The sequence below is a fragment of the Schistocerca americana genome, chromosome 2 (assembly GCF_021461395.2).
Source record: "Schistocerca americana isolate TAMUIC-IGC-003095 chromosome 2, iqSchAmer2.1, whole genome shotgun sequence".
NCBI lineage: Eukaryota > Metazoa > Arthropoda > Insecta > Orthoptera > Acrididae > Schistocerca > Schistocerca americana.
The window spans coordinates 820,767,965-820,785,191 of record NC_060120.1 but is presented as its reverse complement, the minus strand read 5'-3'; the positions used below and the strand labels follow the sequence as shown (position 1 = coordinate 820,785,191).

Below are 17,227 nucleotides of genomic sequence, written 5' to 3'. Positions count from 1 at the left end.
TTTTATTCAGAGTCATCAGTAGTATCACCCCTCAAAGCTTGTACCTTTCCTCCTGTCTCACACTGTATAAATGAATTCAGACAATCAAAACTTGTTCACTGTAGGTGCAGCCAAACACAAATACATACAGGAAATTCTCAATGAAAAGTAACTTCAATTGCACTCTTTTCCTACATTACTGTTCTTTGTTATATGTAGTAAATTAGTTTTGAGATACATGACCATCACCAAATAATGATTTTACATTTAAAAAACTTAGTAAGTTTACTCAGAGTCTCATAATTTATACGCATATGCTTGGTAATGGATGGGTAGCCTGAAACTAACTAGTGATGTGTGTGTTTTTGTGAATAAATGATATAAATGAGAACACTACAGCTGACACCTTTGTATGAATCTAGATTTACTATACCAAATTTTGAAGACACTTGTTCTTTTTTTAATTGGGTGGTGTGACTCCACTACATAAAGTAGCTCATTTGCTTGCAAAGTTCCCATAAGAATGCTTATACATTAACTAAGCTATTTTTTAATTGTTTAGTTTGGTTTAAGTTATCAGTTGAATGGCATAACACTTAATATCTTTGACACTCAGAAAATGTAACAGGTATCTCCTGACAGGACTGAATGTGATTCTCTTTTACTTGGGAAAAAAAAAAAAACAAACCAAGAATGAAATTAACTGTGACATGATAACTTATTAACAATATATTAAAAGGGATAGAACTAAACAGTGTAGGCACAAATGAAAGATCAGGGAGATAAGGGTAGCAAAATCAGCTAATTTCACTGATGAACAATTGAGTTAGAAACATTTGAGATTTTTGGGAAGACCTTGGTATTGAAAGCCAATGTACAACAGCGCACTCTGTGAAAATCCAAAAACATAGCAACCTAAACCTGAAGAGCATAGGACTATGTTAATTAATGGTGATAATAATAAGAAAATAAGCCTGAATGAAGTTCAATACAATAACAATCTGTACAGATCACGGCAATAGGAAATAGAACAGTTTAGGTGAGGAAACAGTTAATGAATTTCCTGAATCTGGAATGAAATTTTGAATTGTAGGAGAAGAGAAAACAATGTGTATAAATAATTTAATAAATTTTAACTATTTTAACATTATTTCATGGTGACTGAGAAAATTACTAATAATTTAAAAGCTAATTTAAAAGATAATAATTTCGAGTGTTGATACAATTGTATTTTTTGTGAAACAGGGAAAAGCCATTTTTGCTAGTGGATCACCTTTTGCTCCAGTAACATACAAAGGGAAGACATTTTACCCTGGTCAGGGAAACAACTCTTATATCTTCCCAGGAATTGCACTTGGTGTAATTACTGCAGGGATACGCATCATCAGTGAGGATGTTTTCACTGTTGCAGCAAAGGTACAGTATTCCACTTCATGTATGAAATGGGCTATAATCCACCACAATAAACTTTGATATAAAAATAATAGATGACATTCTTAAAAGTTTCATTATGTAAAAGGTATTCCTCAAAATAATGAGAATGTTTTCAGATTGTTGTATTATTTGTCAAATTTTATGTTTTAAGTTTGTTTGTTACACAACATTAGTGAAAATGAAATGAATGTCACTTGAATTTTATATGTCAGTTGTCTGTAAGAATATTGAAGCTCCTCTGTTACAGCTGAAATAAGTTGACTCATTCACATCTAGAGATTAACTCCACATCTTTAACTGAAGAGGCTCATAGAAAATTATGAATTTCTCTTATTAAGATACTCAAGCAGTTTTCTAATATTCACACAGAAATTGGTAATACATTTATGAGTTTATACTGTCATGTTAAATAGGCCTAATTCTTGCCCACAAATATGAGTGAGTGCATATGCAGGTTTTTACATGTTATCTAGCCTCTTACTGTGTTAGTTTAAGGTATTTTTTACTTGTTAACATAATTTTGTTCCAAGTGGTTCATACAACCCAGAATGAAATTTTTACGCTGCAGTGGAGTGTGCACTGATATCAAACTTCCTGGCAGAGTAAAACTGTGTGACAGACCGAGACTCGAACTTGAGACCTTTAATCTGCCAAGAAGTTTCATATCAGCGCACACTTTGTTGCAGAGTGAAAATTTCATTCTGGAAACATCCCCCAGGCTGTGGCTAAGCCATGTCCCTGCAATATCCTTTCTTCCAGCAGTGATAGTTTCGCAAGGTCTGCAGGAGAGCTTCTGTGAAATTTGGAAGGTAGGAGATGAGGTACTGTCAGAATTAAATCTGTGAGGGTGGGTCATGAATCATGCTTGGTTAACTCAGTTGGTAAATCACTTGCCCGTGAAAGGCAAAGGTTCTGAGTTTGAGTCTCAGTCCAGCACACAGCTTTAATCTGCCAGGAAGTTTCTGGTCATAGAATATCTGTCTCTGCTGCTTGAATTTTATCACTTATGTCAAAGGCACCATCTCCACGTGTGGCGAATAACAACATCAGTTTGGGAGCTATTTTACCTGCACATTAAATCTGCTCAGTTTTACTTTCATTCAGCTCCAGTCATACATTTACAGTTTCGTGTGTAATAAGATATATCACTTTCTTATTTCACCAAATAGTGTATTAAGGTGGATCAGTTATAAATGAGCCTTCAGTGATATAATTTTTATTATTCAAAACTACTTCATATTTACTGTTTTTATTATTGATGCACTTTTAACATTAGCCAACCAATTTTAATATATTTTTGACAGACAATATGACGACATAACTGAAGCCAGCTGCACACAAACTGTTGCACCTCTGTATTAGTCATGAAATACTCTCCTCCAAAGCCTTTCTTAAGGCACACAAACACATGGAGGTCACATGGTGACAAGTCCTGAAGGTCAGATGTTCCAGGGCAGTCCAATGAATATCTGCTGATGTTTGTTACGTTCTTTTTTGGGAATCAGGTGTGGCATTGTTGTTGACAAGCAGTAAACTTCTGATGTGGCTGTTGTACCTTTTTGAGTAGCAGCCAGATAGAACTTGATAAAGAATGATTCAGTATTAGACAGCATTAACGGCCCAACATCCATGCAGGGAATTAATTAGCAGAATGCCTTGGTGTTCTCAGAACACCATGAATATGACCCTAACAGCAAGAAACTGTATCTTGGCTTCCATCAATACCCCATCATCACCCCTCTGTCACTCCATACTGACTTTCCTCAATTAAAAGGTGTAATGCTGGGTGTAAGTCTCTTCAAGTTTGATGAATTTCATTAAAAAGCAACACATTGTTCCTCATATTTTCTGGAAAGCTTGTAAGAAATTGTAGCTCTTGCAGCATTCTGCTCTCTATTCAGCAACTTTGGAACCCAACAAGTTGACACATTTCAGAATCCCAACTAATTCCAAATTACTAGCTGAACACTTAACATAACTGATTTATAGTTTCTGAGAGATTTCAGTAATAGTTGTGCCAATCACCTTTGAAGAATTCATGGATATCTTAGATGTTTTGCACTGTGGTTCCGGTATGAAGATGATGAAAATGGGCCTTGTTATCAACACATTCTCATCCTTTCTTGAACTTTTTACACAGTGCTTCATGCTGGATCATGAGTGGATTTCCTCAAATTACGAAGTAAACAGCAACAAATTACCAAAGAAAAAGTCATAATATGGAAAGTTGTTATGTTGGATAGTCGAAATTAGGGATGTCTGTATTTTTTGTTTTGCACATAATGTAACAATGAACTTTATGCCTTCTACAAAAGAACTCCAACCCCCCCCCCCCCCCCCCCAATGCTCTCTCTCTCTCTCTCTCTCTCTCTCTCTCTCTCTCTCTCTCTCTCTCTCTCTCTACATAAATGAGGCAGTTATAGGTGCACTGATTGCTGACTGTCATTACTCTTAGTAGGCAGAAGATAGGTCTGGAGTGATCTTAGTTCATAGAATTCTAACCAACTTTTTCTTGAGTGCCCTACTGACTGAGAAAGAGTCAGAATTCTATGAACTAGGACATGCTCACATTCTTCTGATTGATCCACAATTAATGTGGCTGTGACAGTGTGCATTGTACACATGAAGGGATATTGTATTGTTATTATAGGGAATATTCCATATAAAGTGGTTTAATTTTAGAGATGTTTCTCACTTGACTATCTCAGATTTTATCTGAATTTATGTGCAAGTTTTCTATGTGGCCAGAGAAAAGTAAACAAACTTTTAGCCAAGAACTTTTAATGTCATTTAAATCTTAATTTACTAAAGAAGCAACACTGTGAAATTCTTCCATGCTCTGTATACTGCCAAGAGAACTTGGTTACTATGATGAAACCTGAATCATCCTTGCCAAGTGAACTTGCAGACAATCAAGAAACCACAATAATCCAGGCACCCAGTGTCACTAAGACTAGACAGTATCTGCCATGTTTTATCTTAATTTCTTTTCATTTTGCTTTCTGTGAACCACTTTTTGCTCATGATGACACATCTGCTTCATGAATTGCATGATCAGGGACTTTCCAACTAGGTAACAAGATAGCATCATTTACACTATAAGATCTGTCTACTGTAGCTCAAATTATTTACAAATATTACAAATAGGGAAAGTCCAGGCATCAATACCTGAGCATATCCTATTCTAACTTCTCTCCATGTAACATTGCTCCCTTGAAGGTTATAATCTCCCACCTGTTTTCAAAATAGGAGTGTAGGGTTGCAAGGGCAACACCAGTGATACCTAGTATTTCAGATTGGTCTACAAAATGTGATTTGCAGTCAAATGGTTTGTTAAGGTCATAAAGTGCTACCACTCTTAGTCCCTTCTCATGTGCACTGTTTATCTTTCTTACCATTGTAGTTGGCCTTCCTACTGAAAATCCATGCTGGACACCATGGAATATGTCACTATTTTCAATGTATTTGAAAAGCATATTTTTCATTACAGACTCCATCAATGGAGCTGGTACAGGAATTGTTGATAATGTCAGGTGGCTGACGTTTGAAGAGAATTGCCTTGCTCATAGACTGGTGCTGCTCAAGCTAATTTTAAAGTGTTTGGCACAGCACCAGAGGAAAAGTGTTTGTTTATTGCTCTGGCTAGTAGTTTTTCAATTTCAGAAATAAGTTTATTCAGGACAGCATATGTTATGTCATAGACATATGGACTGTCACAAGACCTCTTAGCTATCATAATGCTTATCATTTCATTATGATGCACTTTCTTTCTACTTATTCAATGTGCAACATCTGTTTTACATCACAATATTTACAGAGTATGTAAATGAATATGGAATCTTCTGCACAGCTTTTCTCATTAGTCTCAAGAATGACTCATTAAATTTATTAGGATCACCATAATTCTCAGATGCTATAGGTTTGTCTGTGCTCATTAAATGGCTTATAGTCCTTTTCATTGTAACTGGCATTCTAATCCATTTTAGCTTCTTCAGTTTCTTTCCTGTAGACTTGTTTATGAATGTTTCACACTCCTTATACTCATCTGTTATAGTTTCCATTGTCTCATCTGTGTAACACAAATTGTATCCAAAACTAGTAGCTCAACAGCAGTCAATACAAAATTGAGATCAACCCAGCATGTTAAGTCAACTGTCCTGACATTGAAACTATTGTCATCATACACAGCCACGTTAACATACATTGACCATATGGAGTTACCCAATAAATGTGCCATAAAAATGCTGAATCATAACACATTTGCTGCAGTTGTGGTCAACATTATTTTGTCCCTTGGATCAGAATCAACATAAATCACATGATCAACTGTTACTTCAGTTTTCACAAATTAAATAAATAAATATACACACACAACTTACTCCTCTTTCTGGTACTTTGTACCTACCCTTGCACAGCCCCAGAAGTGATTTTTCCATTACCCTATATTTGATGATCAGCTGCAAGAGAATTTATAGCATAATACATTTTTTGCTTTTTCTGTTTTTCACTACTTACCAATTTGTGTCCATGTAGTTATTTGAATTAATATCTATATTTTGGCAGGTTTTCATGATTGTATTGATTCTTGATACTCACACAAGCTGGTCCTCTCAAACACTCCAGCCTTACATTTGGACTGTGCAAGAAATTTAGGATATTCACATGCTTACTTTTAGAGATTTCTTTGAAGAGACTTTCCAATATAAATGGCAATGGCAATTATTTCACAGTTTCTACACATGTTGTGTTTGTCATTTATCAATGTATGTGATGTGTCTTATTTTTTGCTTTGTTGACTGTGGTTTCCACATTTCTATCCTAAATTTAGTTGTCAACACAGTACTTTGCTTTCATTTTCTTTATTTGTAATCAGTAGTAAATTTTTTCACTTGTTTCATAATATTATTCACTAATTTGACTCAGTTCCTTGTCCACAAGTTGCCTAGTCAGTCCTATTATTTTCTCAAATTTATCATTAAGATATTTCCTCATGTTGTTAAAGTATGGCCTATGTGGTCTATGTGTCAAGTAGGATTATTGATTCAGCTGAGGTTTGTTGGTCTATGTGTAGCCAATAGGGGTCAAGGGAAATAAATCATGTGTTGACTGCTGGCTGCTGCCAAAGCGCATTGGCTCCATGCAAAAGCTGTCTCTCTGGGACTGTTTCCATCCTAGCTTTTTTCTGGGCTTTAGTTCCAAAATAACTAACTTGCATTTCTAATGCGTCACTTCTTGGCCCCACCAAGACTGGCTAGCACCTCAAAAATTGACCTTGTCACACCTAATTGCACTCCATATAAGAAACAAATTACTTTTTGGTTCATAAAACTTTACATCTTATGATTTAATATCTCCTAAAGATGCCCATACTTTGACTGTCTTGACCAGACTCACTCTGCACCTGAACACTAATTTGTGAAGTTTTAGCATGTTTTACATTATTAGCATCTCTGATTTTTTTCTGTTAACCCCTTTACATAATTCTCACAAAGTTATTTTTGGCACCACTCTACAATAGGGTCTTCACTGTTGCTGAGACCAGTCAAATCAATTTTAAAACAGACAATCAATTTGAAATGATATTCCTCACCAAATTTTATGTGTTTAATATTTTAGCAGATTTAACACAAAGCTTTTTCTTTCTTCACAACAGTTTAGATCTTTGATGGTTGCAACCAGGTGAGTAACACTTTGTTCCTCTGACATGGCTGGCATGAGGTTTGCTATGCCTGGTTGGTCGACTAGATTGACTACAGATGTTGCTTACCACCTCCACATTTTTGACTGTTTGAATAATTTTTTCTGTTGGATACATTTGTTGTAGGGACTGGAAGGGCCAGAGCAGATGAGAATATTGAGCTACAATGGCTTGTTGCCTGCTTCAGGGCATTCAATATAAGATATATTCATATTAGATAGTATAACACATCATTTATTTGAACATCACAAAATCTGGCGTGCACATTAACATAAAATAACAATTAATTTAATGAATCATAAGTAAATGCAAAAAATTGCAGTATATACCATAGTGAGTGAACACAAATAATAGAAAAGAAGCCACTAACGCCATAGAGAAGTTACACAAAATTGCACAAAGAACTGGCCTGCAAATCTCGTATGAGAAAACCCAGTACATAGAAAGAGTGCCACAAGACAAATTGCCTACTGTGACAACCCATGGGAAAATTGTACAAGTACCACATTTTAAGTACCTGGGAGAAATCATCCAGCCATCAGGGATCAACCTAAAGGCCAATGAGGAAAGAATAAAAAAACTACAGAAAGCATATAAACTCACATGGAACTATTATAACAAAAAGTCCATATCCATTAACGCAAAATTGAGGCACTACAACACTGTCGTACTCCCGGAGGCACTGTATGCATCTGAAACAACACAAATAGGTGGGCAAACTAAAATCAAAGAAATAGAGAAACAAGAAAGGAAAATTCTCAGGAAAATTTTTGGCCCGATACAAGAGCAAGGAATCTGGAAGAAAAGACCAACATCAGAATTATATAAATACACAAACAAGATTACGGATACAATAAGGAAAAGAAGAATGCAGTTCTACGGACATATCCACAGGAGGAATGAAAACAGAATTTCAAAGAAAATACTTAAAGTCATCAACCCAGGCAGGGGAAAAACAAAATGGATAAAAGAAGTTGAAGAGGACCTCAGACAAGCACACATAACAGTAAACGATGCAGAAAATAGAACTGAATTCAGGAACATCATCAAAAAACATAAATTTGACACCACAACACAGAAGAGACCAGGATGCAAACGGACAGCGGAGGGAAAGAAACAACACAGTGAACACATGAAAAAAAATTTGGGCTCAGAAAAAACATAAACAATCATCATAAAGGAATTCAAGTTCAAACACTCTCTTAAATGGGAATAATCGAAAATAATAATAATAATGAGTGAACACTGAATCATAAAAGTGTGCAAAAGACCATGAATATGGAAAACTGTCCATTTGCTTCACCATATTTTGCATTACTGGCCAATAAATCATATAAAATACAAAAAAGTATTGTATTGTCAGTAGAGAACCAGTAACAGCAGAATGGGTCAGTTACTTCAGATGTGTACTAGTCATTGTATGTCACATGAATAACAAATCTATCAACCATTATAAAGCTGCCAAGTTGGTGATGGTGATGTGACTGTAAAGTGGAAATGTGAAGGAAACAGCCACAGCTAAACCAAGACCAGGCAGATCTCATGTATTGGTGGACAGGGACCATTGAGCTTTGTAGTGGGTGACTGTAAGAAAATGACATGAAATCAGCAGAAGGAAGTGCTTGTGCATTCTGAAGTGTTACCAGGACAATGAACTGTTAAGTTAAAAAAGAGTGGGATTTAATGGTCAAGCAGCTCCTTGTAAGCCACCCATTTCTGTAGTCAGTGCTAAACCATGCTTACAGTGGATGACTAGAAAAGAATGATTTGAAGTGATGTATTATGCTATATCCTGTGGCTATCTGATGGAAGGTTTTGGATTTGGCGAGTGCTTGGAGAATGTTACCTGCCATCATGTGTAGAGCCAATAGTGAAGTATGAGGTGGTGTTAGGATATGGGGGTGATTTTTGTGGTTAGGGTGTGGCACCCTTATTGTACATAAGAAAATGCAGAGGGAAAGGAACATAAGCTTTGAGTACGTACAGCAGAGAAACAGTTCAGAGATGAAGACTGTTTGAAAAGCATGAAAGTGAACTCACAATGATATCCTGTACACCAAATACACTTGATCTAAACCAGTTGGAACACATCTGGGACGCAATCAGACACTGACACTGCGCTCATAAACCATGGTGGACTGTGTGCAGGCATCTGGTTCCATATGCCTCTGGAAACCTACCAAGGACTTGTCAGATCCAAGGCATGCAGAATCACTGTTGTATTGGGTTCCAAAGGTGGACCAACACACTATTGAGCAGGAGGTTGTAATATTTTGGCTCATCAATGTATTTTGGATAGAAGTGGTTCTGTAAAACTTCTGAACAACACTCTCAAAGATACATTTATGACTTAAGATTTCTTCCAGTTAAGAAGGATGTGCTGTGTTCTATTTGATTGGAGCTTTTCATTCCAATCACAAAGCTGGTATGATGTTCTGTATGCTCATCTTTTCTTCATTGTGTGGCAGTATTGAACTGTATCAAATGCCTTCCTGAAGTCAAGAACACAGTGTCAACTTCAGCACACGAATCTGCTAATTTTGAGCTATTTATTGGCTTAATATACGACCAAAATGTCTTAGAATCTTTTTGTCAGTACTTTAGATAGAAATTACTTTTGAATTGATAGAACTTTTCATCCGTAGTTCTCCTTTAGCTCCTTTTGGTCTTATTTGTCAACAAAACTTTGACTTAACTTAAATATGTAATGAAGTTTTCTTTGATTTTGAAGTAACTTTCTAATACAGCTTGAAATGTTTATTTTGTCCATTCCTTGAAGGTCTTACAGTATGGTGCAAAATCAGACTCATGGTACAGTTAGCTGATGTGTACCACACATGAGAAATTATGTAATGTACTGCATTAATCAGAAATGCTTATCGGTGGTTCTGATTTAATTCTCTGTATTGCCAAACTATCCAGTCAATGTAAATAAGGATCACTAGACTTGCATCGACCCATGAGACAGGGCTAAACTTCTCACTAGTCCAGGATCAGTTATTAAGAGTCTTGTAGCTATCTCCAGAAGGGGACTGCCAGTTGGGGAGGTGCCCATGAGAAAAAGATTGAATAACCAATGAAGAGATAATGTTTTATGACTCGGTGTGTGGAATGTCAGAAGCTTGACCGTGGTAGGGAAGCTAGAAAATCTTGAAAGGAAAATGCAGAGGTTCAGTCTAAATATAGTAGGAGTCAGTGAAGTGAAATGAAAATAAGAAAACCTTTTCTGTGCAGATGAGAGCAGGGTAATATTAACAGCAGCAGAAAATGGTATAACAGGAGTAGGATTCATTATGAATAGGAAAATAGGGCAAAGAGTGTGTTAATGTGAACAGTTCAGACTGCTACCAAGACTGGGAACAATGACTCTGTCGGTGTATTGCTACTGAAGGGAACTATTTTGAACAGGACAAAAATAAAAACTTTGATAAATAAAAAATCAGTCTCATTACTTTTCTCACACACCTCATATATTCTACCAGGCCTGGTAACAACACTAATGCACTCTGGTGGCTTTCTTACTGTCACAGAGAGTTACAGCTCAAATCATTTATCTTACTGTGAATGGTGTGTACACGCACAAAGTTACATTGATATTCTCCATGTCTTCTGGGTGCTTCACTTTTTTTGTCAGACATTATATTCTGGCAGGAAGAATCTTTTCAATAAACAATTCTCCATTTTAAGATATATTAATATATATACTAATATTACTGTTGGTGCCCAATATATTTAACTTATTTTTAATGAAGCATAATAATTTAGTGGTAAGGAATTAAAATAGTTAATTTGCATTGCACAGCATCAAAAAGTTGCACATAAAACAATCCTGACCAGAGAAAAACATTGTGGTTCTTTCCCTGGGGTAGGTGTTATGAAACTGTATTTCACTTTATGTTCCCACTTTGTTATGTTATTGGCTAGTTGTGGCATCTGGGGAATGAGAAACTTGGAATGCATGTTCTATAATTATACACTTAGGTTCATGTTGGGTGAATGTGAAAACAAAGAGGCATATTCTAAAACATTCAAGGAAAACACATACATAACCTATATATTGTAAGACAAGGTTTTACCTCATTGGATCACAACACTAAGACAGGATACTTGAAGAGGACAACCTTCATCACCACTGCACATTAATATATTATAGGTTCATAAATGTGTGGGTGGAGATGCACATAACACCTGTACCCATTGGTAGATCAACCTTGAGATTAAAACATAAACTTATAGGTACTGTTCACAATGATTCTATCCAGTATGTGTTTCAAGAGGAAGATACAAGTTGAAGGTTGATTTGTGATAAAATATAATCAGTTGGCAATCAAAAGAATGTCATTGTACTGTTAATGGTCTCATTGCAGCCAGAGGTGTTGGCATACTGGGAGTGTAAAAGTCACATAGGCACAATAATGAATGTCTCTTCACCAGTACTTTTTGGAATTCAAAATGTGTATCATGCAAGTATATTCAACCGCTGAGTTAGCATTAAGTGAATGTCAGTGAGAAATTCGTAAGTCATTTTATGGAAAACCTAACACACTTCTCAGTCATGTGATTGTGGGTCCCCCTCATGTTATCAATGTATTGAATTTTCAGTAGATCACTGACTTCATTTTCCAGTGATTTAATAGTGGTTTATTCTGTATGTGTGGAAGTTGTGTAAGTAAATCAAGTGGTTGTGTTTTGACAGTCATCTTGCAACAAGTTTGTTGGTTGCAGTACAGAAATTTTGTATGATATGAAGCATAATGTGACACAACAACTGCTTAGCTGTTTTCTTCTCTGTGACTAGGAGCTGCTTTTTGTAATAGAGTTCCCATAATTTAGAGGCCATTGCTGTGGAACAGTAATGACAATGATGTGTCACTTTGGCACATGGAAATTCCATTGTGGTTCATACATTTCATGGCCAAAGTATTGATTGTTGTATTTGTTGTATGAGATGTAACTGAGAAAGCAGCTTTGGTCATGAAGAATATTTGTTCATCAGCAAAATTATTTATTTTTGGTTTTGGTTTCCTATAAACCTACTTCACTTTTCTACATAATCATTTTTTGTAAACTTACACTAGCTTCTACAAGCCCTCTGTGCAGAAGGACTCTGCCTAGGAACTCAACCAGTTGACAGTGGCAGTTTTGAGTTCTTTGTCATTTTCAGACCATTGTCCACCAAGCCTTTGTTTTATTTCAAATGCAAGAACACTGTTATTAATCACTGGGTGCGAGGTGGGGACTGTACTCAGGATAGAGAAAAATTCCCAACAGAAGTATTGACTCTCACCCACACATTGTCATGGAGAATAGTTCTCCTGGACAAAAATTCCCTGCACACCAATTTTTATGGCATGTCACAATTTTTTGAGAGTTTTCTGTTTACCCAGATTCCATTTCAACATAAGTAAAGATATGCCCTCAACAATTTTTTTTTGTGCAATATTGAACTGTGGAGAGTTCATCACCAGTCATGAATCACTAGTCAGATCATTGGGTTTGGTCCACCTATTGCATAATTTTGTCACTGTGGATACTTGACCCGCCACTGCAGTCTTTATTACACTCACTTGTATGGCTGTTTTTGAAGTCCTCTCATTATTGTCTAACATTTCCTTTATTCGTTACTGTAGATCCATAAATTAGTCACAACTTTTGGTGAATCTGAATAGCTGTAGACCTTTCTGCACAAAAAAGGAAAAGTATTAATGATAGCATATAACTTATATAGGGTGATTATAACTAAACTTTCAAAATGTGGGAATAACACCACTGGTCAGAATGACATCAAATTGCAACGGAATGTTGTTGAAGAAGGGGGAAAATGTGTGGCAGAAGAAAAAAATAGTGTGAAAACTGATTAACAGATGGTGCTGTATGTGTCAGAATACATAAATGAAAAAACCTGTCATGGGCATGACCAATTGAAGTTGGTATAAACACACCGAGTACATGGCTTTTCCTCCATTCATGTCTGCAACGTTTGCCATTACTGTCTCAATTCTCTGCTTGTAAAGCTGTATTACAAGAATGATGACTGTGTACACATTGTTCTGCAGAAGTTCTGAACACTGAAGGGTTTGAAACAAAGGTGTTGGTCTGATGACTGCCTTGGGTCTGGAGAAAATGATTTGGGAATTCAAAGACACAGGTTCTTTTGGTGTGCAACCTGGTAGAGGGAGGAAACAAATTGATTTGATGTCAGTGGATGCAGTGGCCACAGCAATGCAGGAGGAGACGAGTGGTGGTGTGCAAATGTGTAGTGCATAGAGAATTGCCCGAACATTGGACCTACCCATGAGCATAGTGCATAAAATCCTATGACACATCCTTCTTTGCTGTCCATTCAAAATTACCCATGTACACGAGTTGCTTCCTGTTGACCTGCCAGCAAGAGAGACCTTTGCTTTAGAGTTTCTTGCTCACATGGAAGTGGACAATGATTGACCATGGAAGACTTTGTGGACAGACAAAGCCCACTTCCATCTAGCTGGATATGGCAATACACAGAATTTTTGAATATGGGCAATGGAAAATCCACACCTAAATCAACTAGTATCATTTCATCCTGAAGAGGTCACTGTGTGGTGTGGCTTTATGGCATCATTTATCATAGGGCCATATTTTTTTGAAGATACAGGTGCTTCTGGTCCTGTTACCTGTATCATCACTAGTAAGTGATATGAGTGTCTTTTGCACAACCACATCATTCCAGCTCTCCATCAGCATGGATCTGTGGGTGGAATCATTTTTATGCAAGATGGTGTACCTCTGCACATTGCAAATCCAGTTAAGCATTTGGAAATGCTAGAATTATCAGCCACCATTTCCCTACAACCTGGCCGTCCCACTAACCCGATCTTAATCCATGTGACTTCAGTCTGTGGGCCTATCTGAAAGATGTTGCATTCTGTGTCCCAATCGCAAACTTAGCTCCATTGAAGGCCCACATTGCGCAACACATACTGAACGTGACCCTGGAAACACTTCGATCAGTTGTGGAACATGCTCTTTCTTGATTTCAACTTGTTGCAGAAACTGGTGGATAGCGTATTGAACGTGGTTTGTACCAGTCACATAGCAATCAATAATCTGATTTGATTTTCATTAGGGTTTTCTATGCAGTTTTTGGCCTCAGGACAGTTGAAAACCGATGTGATTGATATTTTTTAAGCGGTTTTTGGCCTCAGGGCAATTAAAAATTGATGTGATTGGTGCTTTTTATGCAGTTTTTGGCTTCAGGACAATCAAAAACCGATTTTTCCCATATGTTGTGATATGAACTTGCCTTGGTGGATAGGCTTACGTAACTAACAGTATCACATCTGTACACCCATGCACACTGAGTAGTAGAGTTTGTTTAACATCAAACGTATACCATAGGCTTTGTTGTGTGATTCATTTGTCATTTGTAGTCGACCACTCTTAAATTATGGTGCTTACAGTGCCATCTATTGGTGCATTTTGTGACTATTTATTTTTCTCCTGCTATACATTTTCCCCCTTCTCTGGTAATATCCCGCTGCAATTTGATGTCATTCTGACCAGTGGTGTTATTTCTACAGCGGTTTGAAAGTTTAACTTTAATTATAATTGCCCTGTACTTTGCAGATAGCAATAGAAACAATTTTGTTGTTTGCTTACTCCTATAGTCATATGATTTCTGTGGCTCTGTAAACAATTTGTAGTGTTGCATTCATGCAATTCTGTTCTGAATTGCCAACCTGTAAATATAAGCAAAGGCCTTTACTTTTGATTATGCCTCATGCAAAGAGCAATACATATTATTTTCAATCATTTCTGACTGTGTACCTATATTTTCTAATTTATCTGCCAACAAAAAATGGTTATTTACAGGCACTGGCCAACTTTGTCAATGATTCTGATTTAGAGAGAGGTAGCCTTTATCCACCCTTGCATAGCATCCATGAGTGTTCATTTAGAATTGCTGTGGAAGTTGCAAAGTTTGGATACAAAACAGGTGAGAACATATTACATCATTTTTTAAAAAGATTTTGCTCAAAGCTTGTAAAATTGTTGAGGCAGTGACCAACATATTGCTTTGATTTATGTTTATGAAAAGAAGACTGTATATTTTTATGTTCGTTTATTTTTATTTCAGGAGTTGCATCAACATTTCCACAGCCAGAAAACTTGGAGAACTTCATCAAAGCACAGATCTATGACTTCAATTATACATCTTCAATACCAACTACATACGCATGGCCAAAAACTGAAATAACGAATGGTCAGTAACATAATTAGAGTGTTTCAAATATATTCATATCTTTAAAACACACCTGTAATGCAACTGTATTGAACCAATTATTGTGGACAGATGGATAGAAAAGACCTGAAACAAAGAGAGCAGATAATTCCTACATTTATCGTTTTAGCACTTTTTCTCCATTTTCAGTATTTTATAGAAAATAGAAACATATTACTGGTATACATTTTTTAGTATTAACAAAGTAATTAAACAGAGTGTTCTTGGTGAAGTTGTCTCTGTTAAGGACAACAGTTTGTAATGATGATGATGTTGATAAGATGTTAATCTCTAAGCTACCTTCATTACTTTTCAGACAGAAATCCCATCATTTAAATAAGTTATATACTTGATCAGAGAGAGAGCAAGGAATAATAATAATAATAATAATGATAGAAAGTTTTCAGTGTAAAATGACACCACCCAGTTTCAAACATGCTGCATGGTAATTTTATCCACTTGATTTCTGTCTTTAAATATCAGCTTTTATTAGTTTTTCCATTCTTTGAATTTTCATCACCTTCATTTCCTCCCAATTGCTGTGAATAACTGAAATATTGATCATCTCTACTGAACACTCTGAATTAAAATAAACAAATATACCCACTGTCAAACAACTAAGGAAAAGTAATGAAAACTAGTAAAAGCAGTTCTGTCATGGAATGAAGAGGAAGTTTTATGTCTTACAGTTATATTTATTTGTTATCACAATGTCATTATACTCATTAATAATTCTTTATAAAGTGTGAATAAATATGTAAATAAATAAATAAATTGTATCATATTTCATGCAAATTAGAAATAATGCAATGAACAGAAGAAAAAGAAACAGAACCAATGTTCTTTGTTTTCTCAGAGCTGCAACTACACTATTCTGCAGTACAAAGACAGGAAATAGCACAAAAAGACTTGCACAAAAAAATTACACAACTGTTCTATGATTTTATTTTTAACTGCACAGCTAATTTTATTTATTCTGTTTTTACACATAACTGAACAGCTACCTGAATAAAACATATGTATAACTATCATAAAAACTTAACTTTGTTGTTAAACATACACCATATTAACCATATCACAATGAAATTTGCTTCAGAAAACGATAAAGTAATAATACAAAATTAAAATGCTAGTGGCTACTAGCTTCAAGAAGTGAGATATCAGTACTGCTAACTAATACACAATACTAACATAACTTTTGGAACTTCACTACATTTGGGTCATGTATTTTTATACGTGTCTAGCAGCATTGCTGATATTCCAGGTCCTGAAGGTAAGTACTAGCTGGCAATTCTGGCAGATAATTTTTTGTACAATAATAGTCAGATTTCAGGCCTTATGTTCTCAGAGCACACTTTTTTTAATGTTTGATAATGTAAACTGTATAGTGTACTCATAAAATGAAAATAGAACCACTAAGCATGCACTTGTTACATTCAAATTTTAAATACCTTTTAGGTAGCCAAATTTGAGCACTATGTTTATCATATGTGTTATGTTCAACTTCATCAGTATTTTCAAAAGATATTCCAGTTCTGAAATGATTAAGGAATTATTGGTATCAAACACATTATTCTCATTTCAGCAATTGGTACAAAAGTTTTTTACAAAAGCTTTTGTAACAAGACCAGTATTACTATGTCAACAACAGTTTTTTATTTAGTAATAAAAAGTTGCAAAGTCTACTAAGTTTACTGAGTCCAGGTTGAAGTAAAAACCTGATACTCAGTTTTTTTGTTTTGTACTTTATAATCAGGAGAAAAACAAAATTCATGCGCTTTTATTGAAATGGGGACTAATCAACTTTTGAGATGCTGTATTACATTTACACAGTGTTAAAAATGTCGAATATT

At 35.7% G+C, this 17,227-nt stretch overlaps 1 protein-coding gene across 1 annotated transcript in view; it reads left to right on the top strand.

Annotated features, from left to right (window-relative positions):
• Positions 1–16,113, top strand: part of LOC124595031 (NADP-dependent malic enzyme-like) — a 107,331-nt gene extending 91,218 nt beyond the window's left edge. The window contains exons 9-11 of the mRNA XM_047133592.1: positions 1,225–1,395; positions 14,966–15,089; positions 15,231–16,113. Coding sequence (XP_046989548.1) covers positions 1,225–1,395; positions 14,966–15,089; positions 15,231–15,364 — 429 coding nt within the window. The 3' untranslated portion in view covers positions 15,365–16,113. The remainder of the gene's footprint in view (positions 1–1,224; positions 1,396–14,965; positions 15,090–15,230) is intronic.
• Positions 16,114–17,227: the final 1,114 nt, after the last annotated feature.